We start from the raw sequence: 26,238 nt of genomic DNA on the forward strand, positions 1-26,238 counted from the left end.
CCATCCCCTGATCTAAAACTTACAGGAGGGCAAATAATACACAGATATTGTCAACATGAAATATAGGTTATTCATATGCTCTGGAATAGAAGTGTGTTTTAAGCTTAGATTTAAACATTTCCACTGAGGTTGCAGATCGAATCTCAGGGCGAAGAGCATTCCACAGCACCGGGGCCCAAATGGAGAATGCTCTCGAACCTGCGGATCTCTTCTTGGCTCTTGGGATCACAAATAGACCAGCATTTTCAGAGCGAAGGCTCTGGACCGGAACATAAGAGGGAAATTGAATCTGAAAGATATGAGGGAGCAGGTCCTTGCATGATTTTGTATACTACCAGCAGAATCTTAAGCTAACAGGGAGCCAATTCAGATTCAGATATACTTTGTCATTCTAGTACAAGTGTATACAGAACGAAATGTCGATACATCTGACCCGCAGAGTTTTCTTGAATGTACAGATATAAATAAAATGTTGTATTGAGTTGGAGTATTGAAGTACTTATACTATACTAAATAATTATGGCTATGTACAGTATTATACAATAGTGCAAAGAGTGCAAGAGTAGCAGCTAACCAGATGTGCAAAATGGGCAGTCAGGTAAACAAGTCACTGTAAAGTAACAATAACACTGCAGGTTAGCTAAAATCGGGGTAATGTTATCAAACTTTATCTTAGTTAAAAGCCTCGCTGCAGCATTTTAAACCAGCTGAAGGCTCTTGCTTTTGGACTTCGGGAGACCGGAGAGTAGTGCATTACAGTCATCGAGACGGGAAGTAACAAACGCGTGAATTATAATCTCCGCATCCGACTGAAACAACATAAGGTGAATTTTAGCAATGTTCTGAAGATGGAATAAAGCTGTTCTTGTAATATTCTTCACGTGTATTTGAAAGGACAGATCGGGGTCAAATAGGCAGGGTTGGGTAGGGTTACTATAACTTGATTACTTTCAATTACTTTTAGATTACTCCAATACCGAATATGGTAAGAAAAGGCAAACAAACTAAATATGAATAAAATTACTAAACTTTGTGCAGGCTTGGGGAGTAACGGAATACATGGAACGGCAAAAATTATGTTGAAAGCTGTTTGGATTTATTTTCATTTTGTTTGTCGCATTTTATGTTAGTTTTGCCGGAGAGCAAAGAGATCAAAGCCAGGACAGAAAGCTTACCACGTGTTGGGAGTCAATTGTATTCATATTTAGTTTTTGTCTTTTATTAGCATATTTGGTATTGAAGTAATATAAAAGTAATTGAAAGTAATCCAGTTAAAGTAACCCTACCCAACCCTGATCATGTTTATGGTTTATACTGGCTAAATAAATACAATACAATTTTGTCACGATAATGTAACAGTTTTAATTTCAGACTGCACTTTTATAAAAAACAAAACAAAACATTTAACTGAGGGTTGGTTCCCAAGTCATTTTCTGATGGTCAGACTTAATTGGTCAGCGTTTTACTATATTCTATTTAGGAAGCCATAAAAGTTAACTCTCATTTCCTTCTCCAGGGTACAGAAGGCTTCGGTGCTCAGGTCAACAAGTGCATGGCAAATGCAAAATATTTATACGACCGACTACAAAGCAGGGAAGATTTCAACCTCGTCTGCAACACCAGAGTAAACAGTTGATGAAATATAAAGCAGTAGAAGCTTGATCATACAATAAGTAAACCTGTTCTTCCACACAGCCAGAGTACACCAATGTATGTTTCTGGTACATTCCTCCCAGTCTGAGAAGTTTGCCACCAGGAACTGACAGGAACGAGAAACTTCATCAGGTTTGAGGCTCTTTGGGATCGTAAACTACTGTATTTTCCGGAGTACAAGGCGCACCGGGTTATAGGGCGCACCCCCCAAAAAATAGTTTTTGGTCCTATATTTTCCATACATAAAGCGCACCGGATTATAAGGCGCAACAATGAGAACGTCAACAAAACAGTCAGATAGTTCAGTCCAACTTATTACCCCCTTGACATTCCGAACGCTTGCAAAGAAGCAAATACATGTCTCAGACATGTACGGAAACAGTGTCTGTACGATGTCACCAATCACTCAAATGCATCGTTCCAAATATCATTCGGAGGGTTAAAGTCTTGGGATTCAAGAAATGCCAAACATTTCATAGTTTCCATTTGATTTTTTGCTGGCAACAGTGTGGACAGCAAAGTAAGATCTTTATTGTGCAGGGAAACGGGGTTCTTTACTGTGCATATGACAATAAACACTTTGAATTGAATTGAGTTTAAAAATAGACTCATTACAGAAACATCAAGATCGTTCTAATACAAGATACCGGGAAAATATAAAGCCACATAGCTCACCTAAGTTCTCTTGCAGCCATCACGTTCAATAATGAGACGTAACCATGGTCTTCTTACAACCGTGAGTGTAGTAAATCCAGGAGAGTCAAATATTTACAAATACAGAATAGTAAAAAATGTTTTCTCTATGCCGTAGTGCAGGGGTGTCAAACTCATTTGAACTCGGGGGCCACACCACAGAACAAACATTCTGTTGGGGGCCGGACTAGTAGATTAAAGAGAAAGAGAAAAGAGAGAGAAAGAAATAAGAAAAAGGAGAAAAGGAGAGAGGGCGGGACAAAGAAAAAAAAGAGGGAGAGAAACATAAGATAAAAAGTCGTGAGAGAGGGGGAAAAGAAAGGGAGAAGAAGAAAGAAATCCAAAGAGAAATAGAAAGACAGAAGGAGAGAAAAGAGAAAAAAGGAATTTGGAGCAAAAGAGGTTAAAAGACACAGAGAGAAAGAGACAAAGAGCAACAAAGGAAAAGAAAAAGAGACAAAGGGAGTGAAAGAGACGGAGTGGGAGAAAAGAGGTGGAAAGAGAGAGAGAAAGAGAGAAATAAATACAAGAGATAAAAAGAGAAAGAGCAAAAGAGAGAAGGAGAGAAAGGAGAAGGAAAGAATAAGAGAAGGAGAATGGAAGAGAGAGAGAAAGCATGAAAAACCAAAGATAAAGAGAAATAGAGCGAAAGAGAGAAGGAGAGAAAGGAGAAGGAATGAATGAGAGAAGGAGAATGGAAGAGAGAGAGAAAGCATGAAAAACAAGAGATAAAAAGAAAAATAGAGCGAAAGAGAGAAGGAGAGAAAGGATGAGGAAAGAAAGAGAGAAGGAGAATGGAAGAGTGAAAGAGAAAGAGAGAAGGAAAAAAGGAAGAGAGCAAAATAAGGTAAAAAGACAGAAAAAGACCAAGAGGAACAAAGAAAGAGAAAAAGAGAGAAGGAGAAAGTGAAAGGGAGAGAGAAAGAGTGAGAGAAAAAGGGAGGAAGAGAGAGAGAGAGAAAAAGAGAAAGAAAAATCTGTCTTTCTTCGAGGCACCTGGCTTTGGCAACATCAAGTTGACATATTTCAACCTGCAGCTTGTTTTTCTCTTGCGCTTCTCTGAGTGTTGTCTCGCGGGCCGGATTCAATCCCTTAGCGGGCCTGATCTGGCCCGCGGGCCGCCTGTTTGACACCTGTGCCGTAGTGCAACCCAACGGTTGATTCGCATTCATCTTTTTCGGCCAATTACAGGCTTTGTTTCTCCCCTTTAGCCTATGCGAGCCTGTAATTGCTAAAAAGGATCCGCCCTCTTTACCTCCGAATAACTTTAGCCAATAGTGACTGATTCAAATGATGATTGACACATTGGTTAGGAAATGAAATGCCGGTATATAAATCCCAGCATACACCGCGGACTACTTGGCGTTCAGGGGAAAATCTAGTCGGCGGCTGCTTGCCTTAGTTGCAAGACTTTGCGACTTAATATTGATGCATATATAAGGCGCACTGTATTATAAGGCGCATGGTCAGCTTTTGAAAAAAATAAAGGCTTTTAGGTGCGCCTTATAGTGCGGAAAATACGGTAAATCTTTCAGTACAACACCATGAATGATATCTCACTTGACGGTATAGGTAGCTCCCCGGATCAAGGGAAGGCTAATGGAAAAGGGCTCCGTTATGATTAGCTATCAGCCGACACGTGAGAAAGTCAACTTCTTCAGATGTATATTTGCCAATCCTGCAACACAGTTTGAAGACATCGACTTCCTACTGGATGAAATAGCGCAACTGGGTCAAGATCTATGACCGAGATTTCCAGCCTGTATCTACACATCTCCAGGATTCTTACAAAAGGCATTGTATCATGCTTTGCCCAGTCATCCATACATCCTCCAAAAACTTGAGTAAAAATTCTTGCCTAAAAGTAAGATGTCAAATACTCTGGATCTATGTATTTTTTTTAGCATCAAAAGACGTACTGTACTTTATCACTCTGCTGCTCAGCATCTAACAGAAAAATCATACAGTTTCAACTGAGATTAGATTCTGTTCGTAGTAGAGCCATTAGCTCATTCATGCTCCATCTTCTGCAGGGGTGTCATACTTTCAGGGTTACTTTAACTGGATTACTTTCAATGACTTTTGGATTACTCCAATACCAAATATGCTAATAAAAGACAAAAGAAACTAAATATGAATACAATTATGACTCACAACACGTGGTAAGCTTTCTCTCCCGGCTTTGATCTCTTAGATCTCCGGCAAAACTAACCTAAAATGCGACAGAAACAAAATGAAAATCAATCCAAACAGCTTGCCAACATCATTTTTGCCGTTCCATGTATTCAGTTACTCCAAGCCTGCACAAAATGTAGTCATTTTATTCATATTTAGTTTCTTTTGTCTTTTATTAGCATATTTGGTATTGGAATAATCCAAAAGTAATTGAAAGTAATCTAGTAAAAGTAACCCTACCCAACCCTGCATACTTTGTAGCAATAGGGTTACGTGATGGTAAAAAAAAAAAAAACTAATGCAGGCCAGACCAGTAGTTTAAAGAGAGCAAGCAAAAGAAGCAACCATAAGTAGAATGAAAAAACAATGAGAAAATAAAAAAAGATGAAAACCATGTTAAAAGTCTGAAGAAGCATTAGAGGAAAAAAAAGTGAGGAAAAAGACAGAGAGGGGGGGGGGGTTGCTGGAGTTAGAAAAGACCGGAGGGGGAAAAAGGCAAGAGACACAAATGGGGGGGGGGGGGAAGAAAAATATAGTGAACAACGCCATTTTTTCTAAACAGATTAACAAAAGACAGTTATAACGATGCAAGACAGTTTAGATGATGGAAGTCAAGTCAAGTTTATTTGTGACGCCCTGAATCACAAAGTCTCAAAGGGCTGCACAGACCAGATTATTGCAAACCACAGACTATTATGACACCATCCCCTCATCTAAAACCTACATGAGGGCAAGGAAAAACCTCAACATGAGGAAAATGGAGAAACCTTGAGAAGGGACCGCACATGAGGTCATCCCCCTTCCAGGATGACCAGGCTGCAATGGATATTGCAACAACAAATACAGATATTATTCAAAGTTATTTTGAAGACTAGTCTCCCATAAGCCTTTGGCTTTAACTAGTCATCATTTTTTCAGGTAATTGGTTCATTTTGTCATGTGGTTGTTGCAACATGATTGAAAAGAACCTGTCTCGGTCATATCCCTCAAGAGGGGTGACCGACAGCAAGACAAACACATACAGTAACAAAGAACATGAAATAAGGGAAAAAGGAACAAAAAACAAACACTTTTGGATCATGAACTATGTTACCTTTAATTTTCCTTACGGGTCTGAGCGTTCACACAAAGTCAGTGAGCAACCATAATCCCAAGTGTGGCAAGATAATTAATTAACAAACATGTCCAAAACTTGACATCAAGTTACATTTTGCTGAGCTTCCGGCAAAGCAAAATTATTTTTCTCTTTTGAATGAATTGACTCATGTATTATTGCAAAGGTTGGACGTCATTTGTTCTTACAATTCTTTCACAAGATATCCATTTCTTTTTATTTCCTGATATATTTTGTCGCATAATATTAACATTTTTGGGGGCTTATTTAGTCGGTTGCAAGATACAGAACTGTACTTAATGACATTTTTTTGAGGAAGTACAATGTTGGCAACAAGATTCACTTAATATCATTGGAAATTATTTGAATGCAACACAGTTTCTTCGTTTTTCCATGTTTTTTTTCTACTTTTCCTTTAAAAAAATCTATTTTTTCTGAGCTGTTACTTTTTTTTTGTTCTCCATTTACTTTTTTCCTACATTTTCTTTTTTCAAAAAATTCTTTTATTTCTTTTTCTCAGCCTTTCACTACTTTTTCATTTTGGTATTTTTTTTTGTTCTATTCCCATTCTTTTAAGTCATTTTGTGCATACTTTTACATAAAATTTGGTCATGTTGGGATTAAAGAAGCAAAAACGACCCGAAAGAGCCGGTTCCTTTTAATGAGCCGAGCCGAAGAAGCTGGTTCTCGACAAACTCTACTAACTTTACTCAACTTCGTTCTACTTTGACTCGACTTCAAAATACCGCATTTAGGACACAACGTCGGGGGAACCCTTGTATTTTTACCTTCATGCACTGTAACTTTGACTTAAGTCGCTTCTTAGTCATTTTGAGCCCTCATTTTTGTGCGCTGGCTAGATTTTCTTGTGCGCTGAGAATGTGCGAGCAGTGCGCAATTGCGCACGCGCGCAGCTTAGAGGGAACACTGATCATGGCCAACCCAATTGCCCAAACACCAAAACAAGTTAGGCACCTCGGCACCTAAGTCGGTCATGCTTTCATCCCTCCAGACGAAACGGGACACAAGAAGTTGGCCATGTCACTCGGGTCAGGGTGACACAACACTCTTCTGTTGGACAGCTTTCACTGGTTTACCCCTGCGGCATCACACAGGTGCCCTGCCCATCCCCTAGAATGCCTCCAAACATCCCACTATCCTTAACAACACCTCTCCACTCATTCCTATCTCCAACAAGAGTCCCGCAAACCCTAGTTATAGGGTCACTAAACGTTAAAAGAACCTAAACGTGGCAAATACACAAAAAAAAACAATTACACAAAATAAAATTAATGATTTTAATAGGAATCAATACACAAATAATTTAAAAGCATTCTGTAGAAAAAATAAGTTAAGCGTTGTAGATCTTCTCCATCTCCACCTGCAGCAAAATGCAAATACATGTATTTAGGAAGTGCCATCAATGGGCAGGGTTGGGTTACTTTAACTGGATTAGTTTAAATTACTTTTGGATTACTCCGATACCAAATATGCTAATAAAAGACAAAAGAAACTAAATATGAATCAAATGACTCAATTTTGTGCAGGCTCGGGGAGTAACGCAATACATGGAATGGCAAAAATGATGTTGGCAAGCCGTTTGGATTTATTTCATTTTGTTTCTGTGGCATTTGATGTTCGTTTTGCCGGAGATCAAAGAGATCAAAGCCAGGAGAGAAAGCTTATTACGTGTTGTGAGTCATCATTTTATTCATATTTAGTTTCTTTTGTCGGCAGCACGGTGGTTAGCGCTTGTGCGGCACAGTTCATGTCATGGGAACCTGTCGTGGGTTCAAATCCAGCTCCAGACTTCCTGTGCGGAGTTTGTATGTTCTCCCCGTGCTTGCGTGGGTTTTCCTCCGGGCACTTCGGTTTCCTCCCACGTTCCAAATAAACATGCATTTCAGGTGAATTGGCCGGTCCAAATTGTCCCTAGGTGTGAATGAGCGAATGAGTTGTCTGTCCCTGTGTGCCCTGCGATTGGCTGGCAACCAGTTCAGGGTGTCCCCTGCCCACTGCCCGGAGATGGGCTCCAGCCCCCCCCGACCCTAATGAGGATAAGCGGTACGGCTAATGAGATGAGACCTTCTTTTGTCTTTTATTAGCATATTTGGTATTGGAGTAATCCAAAAGTAATTGAAAGTAATCCAGTTTTAGTAACCCTACCCAACCCTGTCAATGGGTAAAGGCAGACCGAATCAGAATTTTACAATTTTTGGGCTTCATTTCGGGATTTAGTATGCCCATTAAGCAAAACAAGCAATAAAGTTGATGTTTATACTAGAAATATGTTGTATAAAGTCACAAAACACAATAAAAACTAATAGTGACGCATAATAGATCAACATTTGATACCTACCTTGTCATTTGGGCTCACCAGCATGGCTCGTGTATTTCACTGCGGAAATAATACACATTAAAGTCTTAAAATAATAACGACATCACCACATTTGATTGCACCGTTTGAACATGAACAATCACATGCTTGGTGGGCAGATTTAAAAAAAACAGCCCTCAATTTGGTAGCAGCCCAATAGTCACTAAATGGTCTGCATTTATATAGCGCTTTTCAAGTCAATGAAGACCTCCCAAAGCGCTTCACACCCATTCACGCACACACACACCAATAAGGAGTCAGCATATTTAGTTTATTTTGTCTTTTATTAGCATATTTTGTATTGGAGTAATCCAAAAGTAATTTAAAGTAATCCAGTTAAAGTAACCCTACCCAACCCTGCCTTAGACATAGAAAATATAGCACTGAAACAACTTACCAACGATCGTGCGTAAGTAGGGCAGTGTCTAATTATCATTATTCACTCCTAAAAAGGTCAGTGTGTGATATTTAGTGCCTCCTAGTGGTACACAAAACAAACATTTGTATAGTGGGTAAAAATTACCCTGCCAATGTTAATTTTTATTAAAAAAAAAAAAAAAAGATTTTGCATCTCTTACATGGTGGATTCCTACCTAGAAGTCGCAGCCATATTAGTCTGACATATCGTTATGCTGTGCTCTTGGCAATGGTCTTCTTTGGTATTCGACCACAGTGCCATCTAGTGGTGAAATATTACACACTGGGGCTTTAATTAAAATTACATTTTAAAATAAAATTAAAAATACCCAACCCTGCTACATTATAGTACTATTTTCATCCGATCTCTGTTTAAATGACAAATAATCCTTAAAATTAGCATAATATGTTCTCATTTACAATATATATTTTGAATGTAAATAGATAAATTGGGGGACAAAAATAATCTTTAAAATGAGCAATGTTATTTAATATGGCAGATGTCAAAACACTTATAAGCAGAGTTTCTGTCATCCACCAGTTTAAGTCAGATAACACTGATGGAGGTAACAATTAATTAATATTTTAAAAATGTTATTGTAAACATTGAAAGCCTGTATAAATTACCGTAAATTCCGGACTAGAGCGCACCCACCACATTTTAAGAGGAAAACCGATTTTGTACATACACAAGCCGCACCTGAATATAAGCCGCATGCGCCCACTTTAAAAAAATGTAACACAAACACAAAATTAACCCAAACCCGACATCAAGTCCCGCGATTGAAACTAAATGTCCTTCATTTAAGTCCACAGTTCAAAAATCACAGCCGGCAAAATGAACGGAAAATGATACCGGTACTTAAGGTTTGATGCAGACCTGCAGAGTCCGGGTACCGTTGAAAGTAATCCAAGGAAAAAAGTGTATATTTCCAAAGGTAAGGGTGGGAAAAATATATCAGATGAACACATTTACTGACGCAACTCCTTTTTCTTTAACCAACTTTTTACCCCCTCTTTCCTTGTCTGTCCCTCACCTTTAGCGGTCCCCACTTAAACTCGGCACTCAGCGTTTGTTCCGCCCCTCATTTTTCATTCACCCGGTCAAAACATATCAGAATAAGTGTCTAAAATAAATACATTACAAAAATATACAATTGCAAATACATATTATACATGGGTTACACATATTTACAAAGAAAGACGGTACACCGAGAGAGTTTTCAAAGCTTTAATAATAATAATATAGCTTTGACAGGGCAGGTAATGGTACCAACACTCGAGCGCCGCTAGAACAGTTACATAAATTGGCCGAAACACTGAATAAGCCTCAGGGTTGAAAGTTACGGAAAAAAGTAGCGGCTTATAGTCCGGAATTTACGGTAAGTTCACATTCTGAACATGTGAACTAGGAACACATTCAAATCCTTGTGTTTTCTCTATATACAGATTAAAAATGTGTGCAAAACTTACCATGCCGTTTCTTCTTCCCCTGATTTTTCAGCATTTGTCCTTTCACCGAGACTCCCTCAGCTTTGCTTTTCTGCACAGCTAAAAGATCAACGATTGCTAAACATGCAAAACCGCTAAAAAGCAAACACGACAGCAGGTTACCTCGATGTTTTCCTTTCGGTCCCACGCCGGGCTTTGCGTCTTTCCAAAGATGTTTGGTCTCGTGGAATTTATTGCAATGGCAGCCAATGCAAAAACAAAGTCCTATCCTTCCTGGAGAGTATTCCGCAATCCTGGGATCAACGACGGGAACGCAAAGTTGCTGGTCACTCAGGTCTGTGTTGACCACACCATTGGATTTCATAGCTTCTCCATCGCAGAGTGTCTGCTGGGATGTCGGTGGGATGTTTTCCACTGGTTCTGCTGGGCTTGACAGAGTCTTTTTACTTTGGTCGGTAATTTGGGGGATTTCGACCTGTTGCGCAACACAACTTGTATTCCTGGTTGAGGTGTAATCAGTCCCTGATCCAGGAGACTCATTTTCTCCAAGGCTCTCTTTTTCAGGAGCGATTTCAACCTGTAAACTACAAGGGGGGTCATTTTCTACAGGAAGTGCACCAATGTCCTCTATAGGAGTTACTATAAGTTCATGGGTTTGATCTAGATTTAATTTGGAAGTTTCTGGTGAATGAATCTTCTCAGCTGGGGTGCTGAAAACAAGCACACCATCTGACCTTGGAGCAGAATCCGGGCAGGAGATTTTCAGGCTCTGATGGTCATCGCTAGGTCTGAAACCATTGTCCTTTGGGTTTGATTGTTCCGTTTTAGCAGGCTCCTCCGTTCTGTCTGCAACCATGTGTGACTTAAAGCCATTCCTTCTGAGCCACTCCGCGTTTGGAAGATAGGGTGCCAAAGATTCCACGGACCACACCGAATCGTTCAGTTTCCAATCTCTGTAGGTCCTCAAAGGTGATTTATAAGAACCAATGCCAGAACTTTCATGCAGCAGTTGACCAAGGCCACTTTCTTCTTGGAGTTCACCCGAATCATTCAATACAAATGCTTCTCCGTTCTGGGAATCGGTTTGGGAAACAGTCACTCCTACTTTTTCAACCTCTCTTGAAGACCCCAGGACCTGGCGGTCATCTTTTCTCTTGTTGGCACTGTACGGAACCGGCAGTTCGTTTTCCTTTACGGGATGAAGTCGATGGTCAATGTGAAACAAACAGTTTTCTGGTGCCTTCGGTGTGTCCTGCTGTGGTGGACCTTCTTTGCAAAATGTTAAGATGTCCAGGACTGAAACGGGAGGGGCTTTAGTAACCTCATCTTCTTGTTGTGAAGAGCTACAAACTGGGACTATCCCATCTTGAGAGGTCACTGACCAAACATTGCGGTCTGCAGTCTTGCGTCCTGGGACAATTTCTCGATTGTCCTCATCTGCAAGCCTGACCTGTTTTTCTGACACCTTAGTGCACAGGTCTAAAGCATTCTCTGCAGGATGACACGAAACCTTCCCAGACCCGCGGACATCCACACGACTTTTCGGCAAAGTCAACTTTTCCACTTCAGCGCAGTCTTGTTTTTGTGAGGTAGAACTGGTGGGAGAACACGAAGCCGTTCCTCTACCCGATTCCGAAACCTCTTTGTCGCTACCGGAGCCTTCTGGAGGTTCTGTCTGGACCTCAGAGTTGGCGGTTTCTCGACCACAAAAAGAGTGAGGTGAGCGAAATCTTCTCGTCTGGTTTGGGTTCTGGTACGGTGGGCCTTGAGGATGGGCCATCGTGTGTAGAAAATGTCTGTAGTCAACTGGTTGGACTTGTGGGTGCGGCATGACGTAGGCAGGTGTTTCAAGGTAGGCGGGCATAACCATTCCATAACCTGAGACACAAGGGGGGGTTAAAGAAAGATCTGAGCATGAACATGGAATGAAGGTATTTCCTTAATATACAAGCTCTTTTATACAAGACACTCAAGCATGGGTGATACCATCATTGACTGCCCTCTAGTGATATTTTTCTAATCTGTCAACAAGAAAATTTATTATATGGTTATTCATCTTTTAAGCAATGAATATGAACACATTTCTGATTCAAATTGCAATTTCTTAATAAAGTGCTTTAGCAGGAGAGTGAATTGTATATTAGTGGTATTGATCTGGGGCATCAATGGCTAAGAGTACCTTGACATTCCTTTAGAACAGGGCTGTCGAACTCATTTTAACTTGGGGGCCATAAGATAGAACAAACATTCTGTCGGGGGCCGGACTAGTAGATTTAAGAGAAAGAAAAAGGAGAGAGCGTGAGAAACATAAGATAAAAAGTTGTGAGAGGGAAAAGAAAGGGAGAAGAAAAAAATCCAAAGAGAAAAGCGCAAAGGGTATGAAGAAAGAGAAAAGGAAAAAAGAGCAAAAGAGGTTGAAAGACAGACAAAGACAGACAGAGACAGACAGAGACAGACAGAGACAGACAGAGACAGACAGAGACAGACAAAGACAGAGACAGACAGAGACAGACAGAGACAGACAGAGACAGACAAAGACAGACAAAGACAGAGACAGACAGAGACAGACAGAGACAGACAAAGACAGAGACAGACAGACAAAGACAAAGACAGAGACAGACAGAGAGACAGAGACAGACAGAGAGACAGACAGAGACAGACAGAGAGACAGACAGAGACAGACAGAGACAGACAAAGACAGAGACAGACAGACAAAGACAGAGACAGACAGACAAAGACAGAGACAAAGACAGACAAAGACAGAGACAAAGACAGAGACAAAGACAGAGACAAAGACAGACAGAGACAGACAGAGACAGACAGACAAAGACAGAGACAGACAGACAAAGACAAAGACAGAGACAGACAGAGAGACAGAGACAGACAGAGAGACAGACAGAGACAGACAGAGAGACAGACAGAGACAGACAGAGACAGACAAAGACAGAGACAGACAGACAAAGACAGAGACAGACAGACAAAGACAGAGACAAAGACAGACAAAGACAGAGACAAAGACAGAGACAAAGACAGAGACAAAGACAGACAGAGACAGACAGAGACAGACAGACAAAGACAGACAGAGACAGAGAGACAGACAGACAGAGAGACAGACAGACAGAGACAGAGAGACAAACAGAGAGAGAGACAGACAGACAGAGACAGAGAGACAAACAGAGAGACAAACAGAGACAGACAGAGACAGAGACAGACAAACAGAGACAGAGACAGAGACAGAGACAGACAGAGACAGAGACAGAGACAGACAAACAGAGACAGAGACAGAGACAGACAAACAGAGAGACAAACAGAGACAGAGACAGAGAGACAAACAGAGACAGAGACAGAGAGACAAACAGAGACAGAGACAGAGACACACACAGAGACAGACAAAGAAATACAAGTACAGTGTCTTTGAGGCACCATAAAGTTGACATATTTCAACCTGTGTTTTGAAAAATCTAAAAAAACAAGGTTTTGTTTTTCAGATTGTGATCAAATTTGTTAGTAGCACTTCAGTGACCAATTCAGTTTGAGACAAAACTTCAAAATACCTTTTAAGTGACTAAAAGAACAGCATTCAATTAACTTTGGGTACATCTTGGATTGGGATTTTTGGCAAATTTTACATGGTTTGACCATGTTTTTTTAACCACTAGGAGGTACTAATTACAAAAAACTCTTATGACCAGTGTTCCCACTAATTGCACACTGCCCGCACATTCTCAGCGCACAAAAAAATTTTTAGCCAGCGCACAAAAATGAGGGCTCAAAATGACTAAGAAGCGACTCAAGTCAAAGTTACAGTGAATGAAGGTAAAAATACACGGGTTCCCCTGACGTTGTGTCCTAAATGCGGTATTTCGAAGTCGAGTCGAAGGAGAACGAAGTTGAGTAAAGTTAGTAGAGTTTGTCTGGGAACCGGCTTCTTCGGCTCGGCTCACTAAAAGGAACCGACTCTTACGTGTCCTAAACGGCTCCTCGGGTTGTTTTTGCTTCTTTAATCCCAACATGACCAAATATTATGTAAAATTATGCAAAAAATGACTTAAAGAAAGGGGGAATGGAACAAAAAAGAAAAAAATACCAAAATGAAAGAAAAAGTAGTGAAAAGCTGAGAAAAAAAGAAACAAAAAGAGAAAAAAGGAAAAATTTAGAAACAATCCGGAAGAAATGTAGGAAAAAAGTAAATAGAGAACAAAAAGAAAAAAATAACAGCACGGAAAAAATAAACAATGAGAATTTTTTTGAAGGAATTTTTAAAAAAGTAGAAAAAAAACAGAAGAAAAAGTTTGTGTTGGATTCAAATAATTTCCAATGATATCAAGTGAATCTTGTTGCTAACATTGTACTTCCACTAAAAATGTGATTAAGCACAGTTGTGTATCTTACAACCGACTAAATAAGCCCCCAAAAACGTTAATATTATGCGACAAAATATAAATATGGATATCTTGTGAAAGAATTGTAAGAACAAACGACATTTGTAGGCCGTACAACCTTTGCAATAGTACATGAGTCAATTCATTCAAAAGAGAAAAATCATTTTGCATTGCTGGAAACTCAGCAAAATGTCAAGTTTGATAATGAATTATCTTGCCACACTTGGGATTACGGTTGCTCACTGTTGTTTCAAGCGCTGCTCACCGACTTTGTGTGAACGCTCAGACCCGTAAGGAAAATTAGAGGGAACATTGCTTATGACTACCATTGTACTTCGAGTATTTCTATATCAAAAATGGACAAAGCCTCACTACATACCCATTCCAGGGAAGCCAGCATACGGGTTGTAGGGGAAGGCCACAGGCCACTGATAGTGAAGAAATTGTGTTTGAGGCGGCGCGGGCACATAGAAGACGGCTTGTGTCGGCATATGGGGATTGGGTGTCGGACTCAGGTCTTGGTTTGGGACCTGGGTTCGAGTCCAGTCTTGCTGTGGGCGAGCCGTTGGAGGTCTGTTAACAGCTGCCATGCCGTTCTGCAAAACAGTCATAGGTTTTAGCAAGTCATCTTGACAAAGGTCGCCGTAGCAACGCTGTACGTTAATTTTCTTTAACGTTATGTAAGGTTTTGCGACTATGCCAAGTCAAACTACTGTATAGTCACATCTATTTAGACATGTGGTCATTGTATTGACTGCATTGACAATTATGTACCTTGTTTTAAAATAAATATTTTTATTAATTGTAGTTAAAGAGTGGGTAACTAGGGCAGAACAGCGGTTGGCGCAATGGTTAGCGCGTGTGCGGTACAGTCCTGAGGTCATGAGATCAAACCTCCAGTGTGGAGTTTGCATTTTCTCCCCGTGCTTGCGTGGGTTGCCTCCAGGCACTCCGGTTTCCTCCCTCATTCCAAAAACATGCATTTCAGGTGGATTGGCCGGTTCAAATTGTCCCTAGGTGTCTGTTCCCGTGTGCCCTGCAACTGGCTGGCAACCAGTTCAGGGTGTCCCCTGCCCACTGCCCGAAGATAGCTGGGATGGGCTCCAGCACCCCCGCAACCCTACTGAGGATAAGCAGTGCAGATAATGGATGGCTGGATGGAGTGGGAAGAGTAGAAGGCCACATTGAGTTAAAAAAGGCCAATTGGCAGAACGTGTGGACCTATCCATAGTTTCATATATAAATAAATATACATGCAGATATCTACAAGTTACATTTCTTTGTTTTTAAACAGATATGTTCTAAATGAGGGCAGCACGGAGGTGGTTAGCGCTTGTGCGGCACAGTTAATGTCATGGGAACCTGTCGTCGGTTCGAATCCAGCTCCAGACTTCCTGTGCGGAGTTTGTATGTTCTCCCCGTGCTTGCGTGGGTTTCCTCCCACGTTCCAAAAACATGCATTTCAGGTGAATTGGCCGGTCCAAAATTGTCCCTAGGTGTGAATGAGCGAAGGAGTTGTCTGTCCCTGTGTGCCCTGCGATTGGCTGGCAACCAGTTCAGGGTGTCCCCTGCCCGGAGATGGCTGGGATGGGCTCCAGCCCCCCCGCGACCCTAATGAGGATAAGCGGTACGGCTAATGAGATGAGACGTTCTAAATGGTTTTAAAACGCTCACATATAGAGCAAAAGATGTTCGGATTGCGTTTTAAGCATCAAACAGATGACATTTGGGTTTTATAGTATTGCTGTAGTTGTGAGTTTTTGGGTATCTTGTCGTATTTTTGCAGTGATATTGTGGCATTTCTCATTTATTTTTGAAGAATTGCAGCAGTAATATTTCTGTAGTATTTTGATAGTAGAAATCCTGTATATCATTTGTTATTTCTGTGGTAGTACTTTTGTAACATTTGTTTACTATATTACTCCTTTGTGGTATTTTCGTAGTACAGTATTTGAGTTTTTTTAATATTACTGCAGTTTTTCTGTAGTAGTTGTAAAAAAATTGTAGTAGAGTATTTATATAACAGTATTACTGCAGTAAATGATTTTAGTACACCTTTAGTATTTTTGAAGTACCTCTTTGTAGTATTTGTGATATAACTGCAGTTGTATTTTTGTTGTAATATTCCTAGTAAAATGTTTGTATTCTAGTTTGACTGCTGTAGTATTCCTATAGTGTTTTCAAGCACTTATTTTGACATTTTGTTGCATCTCAATTTTTGGAGTATTTCTGTGGACAAACAAAAGGACAGTGGGGACAAAGTTGGCACTAATTACACACACACATAGACATATATATTAATACTTCTTAGCCATTATATGTTTCGTCCATTTATTTTGACGATTTTTTAGGCCGAATGAAAAAGCCTGATGGGCCTCATACTGCCTGCAAGCCGTAGTTTGCCCACCCACAATTTATGTAAATATATAAGTTGACAAACAAAATAAAACAAAACGAGATGTCATCCCTCTCAAAACACAATCAAGACGGCGACTTTCGACCAAACAGCAAGAAGAAATCAGACTAGGTATGATCGCCATCTACTGTTAAGAAGTGTCATTGCTCCTCTGTGTATTTTTTCCTTCTTAACATATTTTAAAGAGGCAAAAGGTCCGTGACCCACCAGTTGAGAAACCCTAACCCAAATTATTCCACTTTTTGTACATACTGAGTCAAATTAAAAGCCTTAATTCACAGCAAACAATCAATATCAAGCTTATTAAGCATACAATAACAAAGATTAGCTAAACATCAGGGTCACTTAAGGAAAGCTACTATATAAATATCAATACGAATTAACTTTAAAAAGAAACATTTCTTTGTTAAAGTAACCACAATACTATGTAAAAGTACAACATAATTAAAATTATTATTACCTCGTGTAGGAAAAAAGCTTCAGTTTACGCCACTTTGTGACAAAATCGAGCGACAAAACGATGGAAGTAAAACTAAATAGACGCACCTGCATTTAAATGGCGGCTCATTAAACAGGTGCGTAGGGGTTCTACGTCATCCGTGTTGTAGACCCTTTTTATACTACGCCGTGTGTACACTAGAGGGAGCCAAACTCAACACACGGTTTTCCCTCCCTTTATAAAGCATCTATTTGTTAACGTATTTGTCCAAACTTGTCGTCTAATACACATAACATTACTAGTAAGACAATTTACTATTATTTTTATTGTGTCCAAGTGTAACGGGTGTAATAATAACTTTTGTTTTGTTGAAATTCCTGCTGAAATATGTTGTATAGTTTCTGTATAAGTGTCCTGCAATGATGAGTCCAACAGTGCCACCTGCTGGTATGTGGTAAGGTTTGGTTTGGCTTTAGACTTTGCGACAGGAAGGTGGGGTTTTTTGGCAGTCTAGTCAAGTCAAGTCAAGTCGTTTTTATTTGTATAGCCCTTAATCACAAAGAGTCTCAAAGGGCTTCACAGGTTATTACACAGACTATTTTTTTAGACTATTACTACACCATCCCCTGATCTGGAACCTACATGAGGGCAGGGAAAAACTCAAAAAACCTCAACATGAGGAAAATGAAGAAGCCTTGAGAAGGGACCGCACATGTGGCATCCCCCTTTCAGGATTACCAGACAGCTGCCAACGGTAAGACACAATCTTTTGGTGCTCCGCAAAAAAAAATTAATTTTAAACATTAAAACCGCAGATGACAAATCTCTCAACATGCACAGGAATGTGATTGATGTTATCAAGCTGTTTGGATTTATTTTCGTTTTGTTCCTGTCGCCTTTTATGTTCGTTTTGCCGGACGTTGCTTATTGTGCTAAAATGCTAATTCCCCTTTTAGAGATTAAAGCCAGCAGAGAAGCTTACCACGTGTTGTGTTGTGACTCATTAATTTGCAGGTAACTTGTACCCGTTTTTATTGTTATTATTTCTATTTACTCATATATATAAAAAAGATGACGTCGGTTAAAATTCAGACTAAAAAAATACATGTTGAATTCATTGTAAACGTTAAAAAAACACAATACGATCTCTTGTTAAAAGTATCTTGTTAAAATGGATGTAAACATGTATTGTGATGATTGATATTCTAAAATGTATTTTATGTAAACTGAAAAGAAAGCTCTTTGATATGTTTTGGGCAGTCTACAACGAGCTGCCAACGAGATCAAAGCCAGCAGAGAAGCTTACCACGTGTTGTGTTGTGACTCATTCATTTGCAGCAACTATAATAAAAACCTCATCATCCAGTCCAGCGTGAATGTAGATCTTTGGTGAGACAGGTACACCGCGTTTACACAAGAATAAATTATATCTGATCGATACATGAAAATAGAGTATGGGTTAGGATTTTTTGAATTAAAGTGAATTGAATTGTCTATATTGTCATAGATATAAACTTTGTGAACCATTGTGTCGGGTTTATCAAGTAGATCAGGGGTGTCAAACTCATTTTAACTCGGGGGCCACACGATAGAACAAACAAAAAAAATAAAAAAATAAAAACTTTTCCTTAACCCTGCTCACAAGTGCCACCTGGTGGTTGTTTGGGTCACTGGTAATATCTACATAAAAGAAACTTACCTGCAGGGGATTTAAGTAACGGCTTCAATGTAACCTAATGTAGTGGAGTATGAGTACAGTTTCTTTTTCACAAAGGAATCCAACAGAATAAATGTAACTCTTTCTACCCCCTTTTGATTTTTAACGTGTATGACTGCCCCATTCCCGTAAAATAAATATTGTGTAAGAAACGTTACTGTTGTGTCTAGCATGGTCGCCGTGGCGACCGGCTGGCCCCGCCCCCTGGGCACCGGCTGTAGTAAATCAGCTATGTTGCGTGTGTGCTACTTAAGGGTGGGTTGTGGGTATTGCGGGGGCTGGTTCATTGCATTTTCCGTTCTGTTTTGCTCTGTCCTGTTTCGTTTGATTCGGAGGAAACCTGTGTTTGCACGTTCTGAGTTAAAGTCTGTTTTGTCAGTATTCCTAGTCGGAGATCCTGTTTGCCTGTAAAGCCTGTTTTTGTTTGTTTTGTCCCATGAGTGTTGGACGACTTTTATTTTGCTAAATAAAAGTCCTGATCGTTAACGCGAATGAGTTCATCCTTCCTGCCTCCGTTCTGGTCCGGTCTCCTCGTGACAGTTACGCATCTGGGTCCTCCTCCTGTTCTGGTTCTGACATCTTGTGGTCAAATATTCCACACTGAGGCTTTAGATAACGCTAATACGATACATTTTCACATCATTCTTTTGAGCTGCTTAGCTGTTTTTCCCGATTTTGCTTCCTCCACTAGAAGAGATTAAAACCATCTTGAAACTCATCCCTTTTTGTAGTTGATGTTCCGATCAAACAGTTGCTATGGTTACCGATGCCGTTCAACCGTGGAAGATTCTATTGAGGGATACGGGGGTGGAAAGGGGGCCTTTTATTTATCTATAGTTTGTTTTTGTAAGCAATTTCGCATTCTACTACTTCTTTCAGTTTTATTGGTGAAGGATTTTATACATTTGACTATAAAGGATTTTATACGATTAAATACAAGTTAGATTTATCGAGTGCAATGATAAATGATTTAGTTGGTAATAGTTTTTTTTGTAAGCAATTTCCCATTCTACTACATTTATTGCACTACGGAGTTTGTCAATTGAACAAAACTAAAGCAAAAAATTAAAATAGAAATAAAAATGATTGCACAGGCAGACACGACACTTTCAGGAGCAGAACAGAGACAGGACCCACTTGCGTTACGTTTTATTCAGTTTTATTGGCGAAGGATTTTATACATTTTACTATAAAGGATTTTATACGATTAAATACAAGTTAGATTTATCAGGTGCAATGATAAGTTATTTAGTTGGTAATAGTTTATTTTTGTAAGCAATTTCGCATTCTACTACGTTTATTGCACTACGGAGTCTGTCAATTGAAGAAAACTAAAGCAAAAAATAAAATAGAAATAAAAATGATTGCACAGGCAGATATGAGACTGTCAGGACCAGAACAGAGACAGGACCCACTTGCGTTACGTTTTTTTCAGTTTTATTGGTGAAGGATTTTACACATTTGACTATAAAGGATTTTATACGATTAAATACAAGTTAGATTTATCGAGTGCAATGATAAATGATTTAGTTGGTAATAGTTTTTTTTGTAAGCAATTTCCCATTCTACTACATATATTGCACTACGGAGTCCATCAATTGAACAAAACTAAAGCAAAAAATTAAAATAGAAATAAAAATGATTGCACAGGCAGACACGACACTGTCAGGAGCAGAACAGAGACAGGACCCACTTGCGTTACGTTTTATTCAGTTTTATTGGTGAAGGATTTTACACATTTGACTATAAAGGATTTTATACGATTAAATACAAGTTAGATTTATCGAGTGCAGTGATAAATTATTTAGTTGGTAATAGTTTATTTTTGTAAGCAATTTCGCATTCTACTACGTTTATTGCACTACGGAGTCTGTCAATTGAACAAAACTAAAGCAAAAAATTAAAATAGAAATAAAAATGATTGCACAGGCAGACACGAGACTGTCAGGACCAGAACGGAGACAGGACCCACTTGCGTTACGATTTTTTTCAGTTTTATTGGCGAAGGATTTTATACATTTGACTATAAAGGATTTTATACGATTAAATACAAGTTACATTTATCGAGTGCAATGAAGATTTTCACCGGGTAGGCTGAAGTTCCATCACAGGTCACGCTGATCCGAATGCGGGATGATTTGGCTGGGGAATTTTGATAACAGGGCTCTGACGGGGGACGGCAGGCGATGTTTGGAGAACAAGGCCCTGATGATGTAGAAACACTCTGTTTTGAGTTTCTCCAGGCATCGAGGCGAGGGGGTGGACGCCACGTGGGGGCTTTCATCGGCACGCCCATGGGAGGAGGGCACACCAGCTTGCGGAAAAAACGTGGGCAGAGGGGAAAAAAGGCAGAAAATCGAGAGAGGAGGCTTGAGAGAGACTCGAGCGACAGGTGCAATGATACGTTATTCAGTTGGTAATAGTTTATTTTTGTAAGCAATCTCATTCTACTACATATATTGCACTACGGAGTCTGTCAATTGAACAAAACTAAAGCAAAAAATTAAAATAGAAATAAAAATGATTGCACAGGCAGGTATGAGACTGTCAGGACCAGAACAGAGACGGGACCCACTTGCGTTACGATTTTTTTCAGTTTTATTGGCGAAGGATTTTACACATTTGACAATAAAGGATTTTATACGATTAAATACAAGTTAGATTTATCGAGTGCAGTGATAAATTATTTAGTTGGTAATAGTTTTTTTTGTAAGCAATTTCCCATTCTACTACATTCATTGCACTACGGAGTCCATCAATTGAACAAAACTAAAGCAAAAAATTAAAATAGAAATAAAAATGATTGCACAGGCAGACACGACACTGTCAGGAGCAGAACAGAGACAGGACCCACTTGCGTTACGTTTTATTCAGTTTTATTGGTGAAGGATTTTACACATTTGACTATAAAGGATTTTATACGATTAAATACAAGTTAGATTTATCGAGTGCAGTGATAAATTATTTAGTTGGTAATAGTTTATTTTTGTAAGCAATTTCGCATTCTACTACGTTTATTGCACTACGGAGTCTGTCAATTGAACAAAACTAAAGCAAAAAATTAAAATAGAAATAAAAATGATTGCACAGGCAGACACGACACTGTCAGGAGCAGAACGGAGACAGGACCCACTTGCGTTACGTTTTATTCAGTTTTATTGGTGAAGGATTTTACACATTTGACTATAAAGGATTTTATACGATTAAATACAAGTTAGATTTATCAGGTGCAATGATAAGTTATTTAGTTGGTAATAGTTTATTTTTGTAAGCAATCTCATTCTACTACATATATTGCACTACGGAGTCTGTCAATTGAACAAAACTAAAGCAAAAAATTAAAATAGAAATAAAAATGATTGCACAGGCTGTCAGGACCAGAACAGAGACAGGATCCACTTGCATTACGTTTTTTATCAGTTTTATGGGTGAAAGATTTTATACATTTTACTATAAAGGATTTTATACGATTAAATACAAGTTACATTTATCGAGTGCAATGAAGATTTTCACCGGGTAGGCTGAAGTTCCATCACAGGTCACGCTGATCCGAATGCGGGATGATTTGGCTGGGGAATTTTGATAACAGGGCTCTGACGGGGGACGGCAGGCGATGTTTGGAGAACAAGGCCCTGATGACGTAGAAACACTCTGTTGTTTTGAGTGTCTCCAGACACAGACCAGAGGGGGTAAACGCCACGTGGGGGCTTTCATTGGCACGCCCATGGGAGGAGGGCACACCAGCTTGCGGAAAAAACGTGGGCAGAGGGGAAAAAGGCAGAAAATCGAGAGAGGAGGCTTGACAGAGACTCGAGCGACACTAATTCGGCTAATTCGATGGAGTTCACTTAGTCAAATTATTTAAGAAATTAAATCTGCCCCCGTGTGGAAATGCCGGTCTCTTGTTCATTTTTCCATCAAGAAATGAGCGTGCATTGTGAGGAGAATATAGGTTGTGTTTGGTTAATTTTTAATGGTTAAATTCCTAACATTGGGAAGAAAGGGAAGGATTGCACCCAAGATCCGGTGATCGCTGGTGGCGGAAAGCCGGTTGCCTTGATCGCTGAAGTGGGACTTCTGTGGCGAGCAATGGCGGTGTCGGTATCGGAAAAAGTGGGTCAGTAGCTGGGACAGGAGAGCAGAAAAAGTGGTCGGGATCAGAAACAAGTTGAAAGCCAGGAGAGGAGAGAAGACGTGGTCAAGATCAAAAAACAGGTCGAAGCTGGGGAACCGACAGGAGCAAAAACAGGAGTGAGTCAGGGTCGTGGGGGCTTTCATTGGCACGACCATGGGAGGAGCCGGCACACCAGCTTGCGGGAAAAACGCGGGCAGAGGAAAAAAAGGCAAAAAATCGAGAGAGGAGGCTTAACAGACACTCGAGCGACACTAATTCGGCCGAAGCTGGGGAACCGACGGGAGCAAAAACAGGAGTGAGTCAGGGTCGAAAAGTTTGCTTAGAGTAAACTGAGGTTCCCAGATGGACTGACAACAGGTGACAGATAGATGTGGGTTTAAATAGGGACAGAGAGCCAATCAGAAACCGATCGGTAATCATGACAGTCACAACATTTTTCAAAAGAATCTCCAATCCTTCACGGTTGCTTCGTCTCTTTCTGTATCGTCTTCAACCGTGTCCTAATTCATGAGGCGAACCATTTGTGTCCCTTTCATACGTCGAATGACAAATTGTGTTTACGCGTGCACACCATGCACACAACAGATCTTTTGAAGTAGACGGGACATTTGTTGGCCAGATTCCTCAGCTGCACAACAACCAAGTCTTTTGGCTCATTAGTCCTCTCAATTCAGACAGACGTTATGAGTATTATTTTGCAGGTTAATGAGACCGCACACTGTGGATGACATCACTGAGAACTGCAACAATACAGCACAAATTCAATGATGGCTTTCTTTCCCCTCAAATTGTATTAGTGTTGTGGAACGTTCTGCCCTCTGGGATTCGATCTGCAACCTCAGTGGAATTGTTGATATTTAGGCAGGGTTTGGTTACTTCAACTGGATTACTTTCAATTACTTTTGGATTACTCCAATACCAAATATGCTAATAAAAGACAAAAGAAACTAAATTTAAATAAAATGACTCAATTTGGGGTAAACTTGGGGAGTGACGGAATACATGGATGAGCAAAAATGATGTTGGCAAGCTCATCTCATCTCATCTCATTGGCTACACCGCTTATCCTCAGTAGGGTCGCGGGGGTGCTGGAGCCCATCCCAGCAATCACCGGGCAGTGGGCAGGGGACACCCTGAACTGGTTGCCAGCCAATCGCAGGGCACACAGGGACAGACAACTCATTCGCTCATTCACACCTAGGGACAATCTGGACCGGCCAATTCACCTGAAATGCATGTTTTTGGAACGTGGGAGGAAACCGGAGTGCTCGGAGGAAACCCACGCAAGCACGGCGAGAACATACAAACTCCGCACAGGAAGTCTGGAGCTGGATTTGAACCCACGCAGGAGGTTCCCAAGACATGAACTGTGCCGCACATGCGCTAACCACTGCCCCGCCCTGCTGCCTTGATGGCAAGCTGTTTGGATTTATTTTCATTTTGTTTCTGTCGCATTTTATGTTCGTTTTGCCAGAGATCAAAGAGATCAAAGCCAGGAGAGAAAGTTTACCACGTGTTGTGAGTCATCATTGTATTCATATTTAGTTTCTTTTGTCTTTTATTAGCATATTTGGTATTGGAGTCATCCAAAAGTCATTGAAAGTAATCCAGTTAAAGTAACCCTACCCAACCCTGGTCGCATTTGATGTTTGTTTTGCCGGAGATCAAAGAGATCAAAGCCAGGAGAAAAAGCTCACCACGTCTTGTGAGTCATCATTTTATTCATATTTAGTTTCTTTTGTCTTTTATTAGCATATTTGGTATTGGAGTCATCCAAAAGTCATTGAAAGTAATCCAGTTAAAGTAACCCTACCCAACCCTGGCCCCCTTTTTTGTTTGTTTTGCCGGAGATCAAAGAGATCAAAGCCAGGAGAGAAAGCTTACCACGTGTTTTGAGTCATCATTTTATTCATATTGAGTTTCTTTTGTCTTTTATTAGCATATTTGGTATTGGAGTAATCCAAAAGTAATTGAAAGTCAAAAGTAACCCTACCCAACCCTGCATTTAGGCATGTAGTATGTTGATTCCCCAAGGAGATCTAGACCAAGAACTACTCAGCATATGTCATGTTTGGTTTATCGCAGTGTCTGTCCCTGATAAATAACGTGTGAATAGGTCATGATAAACAAAGAACTCTTCCACTGGTCTATTGCTCTTAGGAGATAACAGAGGATGCACTCCTCCCCTCACAAATGTACTGTACATATTTAAATACATATATATTTGTGACTTTGTGACGTTTTGCCACATTTCAGACTTCAAACATCAAGATATAAAACTGTAAGTTCTTGTGAAGCATCAACAATAAGTGGGACACAATCATGAAGTGGAACACACTTTATTGGATATTCTAAACGTTTTTAACAAATAAAAAACGTAAAAGTGGATGTGCAAAATGATTCAGCCCCATTGAGTTAATACTTTGTAGCGCCACCTTTTGCTGCGATGACAGCTGCAAGTCACTTGGGGTATGTCTTTATCAGTTTTGCACACCGAGAAACTGATATTTTGGTCCATTCCTCCTTGCAAAACAGCTCAAGCTCAGTGAGGTTGGATGGAAAGCGTTTGTGAACAGCAGTTTTCAGTTCTTTCCACGGATTCTCAATTGAATTGAGGTCTGGACTTTGACTTGGCCATTCTAACACCTTGATATGTTTTTGGGTGAACAATTCCATTGTAGCTTTAGCTTTATGTTTTGGATCTTTGTCTCGTTGGAAGACAAATCTCCGTCCCAGTCAAATGTCTTTTGCGGACTCCAGAATGGTCCTATATTTAGCTCCATCCATCTTCCCATTCATTTTTAACCATCTTCCCTGTCCCTGCTGAAGAAAAGCTGGCCCAAACCATGATGCTGCCACCACCATGTTTGACTGTGGGGATGGTGTGTTGAGGGTGATGAGCTGTGCTGCTTTTACGCAGAACATAACGTCTTGCATTGCTGGCAAAAAGTTTGATTTTGATCTCATCTGACCAGAGCACCTTCTTCCACATGTTTGGTGTGTCTCCTAGGTGGCGTGTGGCAGACTTTAAACGACACTTTTTATGCATATCATTAAGAAATGCCTTCCTTCTTTCCACTCTTCCATAAAGGCCAGGTTTTTGCAGTATATGAATGATTGTTGTCCTATGGACAGATTCTCCCATCTCAGCTGTAGACCTCTGCAGTTCATCCAGAGTGAGTATGGGCCTCTTGGCTGCATCTCTGACCAGTTTTCTCCTTGTATGAGCTGAAAGTTTAGGGGGACGGCCCGATCTTGGTAGATTCCC

General features: G+C 40.1%; 2 protein-coding genes across 5 annotated transcripts in view; one reads left to right on the top strand and one right to left on the bottom strand.

The window, feature by feature from the left end:
* Window positions 1-4,243, top strand: part of gad3 (glutamate decarboxylase 3) — a 40,921-nt gene extending 36,678 nt beyond the window's left edge. Inside the window, exons 14-16 of one of the 2 annotated variants that reach the window (XM_088320364.1) lie at window positions 1,517-1,624; window positions 1,696-1,785; window positions 3,919-4,242. In XM_088320364.1, coding sequence (XP_088176490.1) covers window positions 1,517-1,624; window positions 1,696-1,785; window positions 3,919-4,092 — 372 coding nt within the window. In that variant the 3' untranslated portion in view covers window positions 4,093-4,242. Of the gene's footprint in view, window positions 1-1,516; window positions 1,625-1,695; window positions 1,786-3,918 lie in introns of both variants that reach the window. The other variant, XM_088320365.1, reaches the window with a different exon arrangement.
* A 3,749-nt stretch (window positions 4,244-7,992) lies between these two features.
* buc (bucky ball) lies at window positions 7,993-17,264 on the bottom strand. 3 transcript variants are annotated; one of them, XR_015852266.1, is made up of 5 exons: window positions 17,226-17,264; window positions 14,643-14,859; window positions 10,044-11,759; window positions 9,903-9,972; window positions 7,993-8,033 (listed from the first exon to the last, which is right to left on the bottom strand). XR_015852266.1 is itself a non-coding variant. In XM_088350141.1 (5 exons), exons 1-5 carry the CDS (start codon window positions 17,229-17,231, stop codon window positions 7,999-8,001), a joined length of 2,052 nt encoding a protein of 683 aa, XP_088206267.1. In that variant the 5' UTR covers window positions 17,232-17,264; the 3' UTR covers window positions 7,993-7,998. The 3 variants fall into 3 exon arrangements, 2 of the variants coding, with proteins under 2 accessions (XP_088206267.1, XP_088206273.1); XM_088350141.1 differs by having other exon boundaries at window positions 9,903-9,980; XM_088350147.1 differs by having other exon boundaries at window positions 9,903-9,980; window positions 17,140-17,262.
* Between the last annotated feature and the right edge of the window lie 8,974 nt (window positions 17,265-26,238).

The sequence above is a fragment of the Urocampus carinirostris genome, chromosome 1 (assembly GCF_059441175.1).
Source record: "Urocampus carinirostris isolate Australia breed hairy pipefish chromosome 1, RoL_Ucar_1.0, whole genome shotgun sequence".
Taxonomy (NCBI): domain Eukaryota; kingdom Metazoa; phylum Chordata; class Actinopteri; order Syngnathiformes; family Syngnathidae; genus Urocampus; species Urocampus carinirostris.

Coding starts and splice junctions, on each gene's coding strand:
- buc (XM_088350141.1), bottom strand. Junction 11,760..14,642: donor TGCTGGCTTCCCTGGAATGG/GTATGTAGTGAG, acceptor CTTGTGTCTCAG/GTTATGGAATGGTTATGCCC. Junction 9,981..10,043: donor ACCGAAAGGAAAACATCGAG/GTAACCTGCTGT, acceptor TTGATCTTTTAG/CTGTGCAGAAAAGCAAAGCT.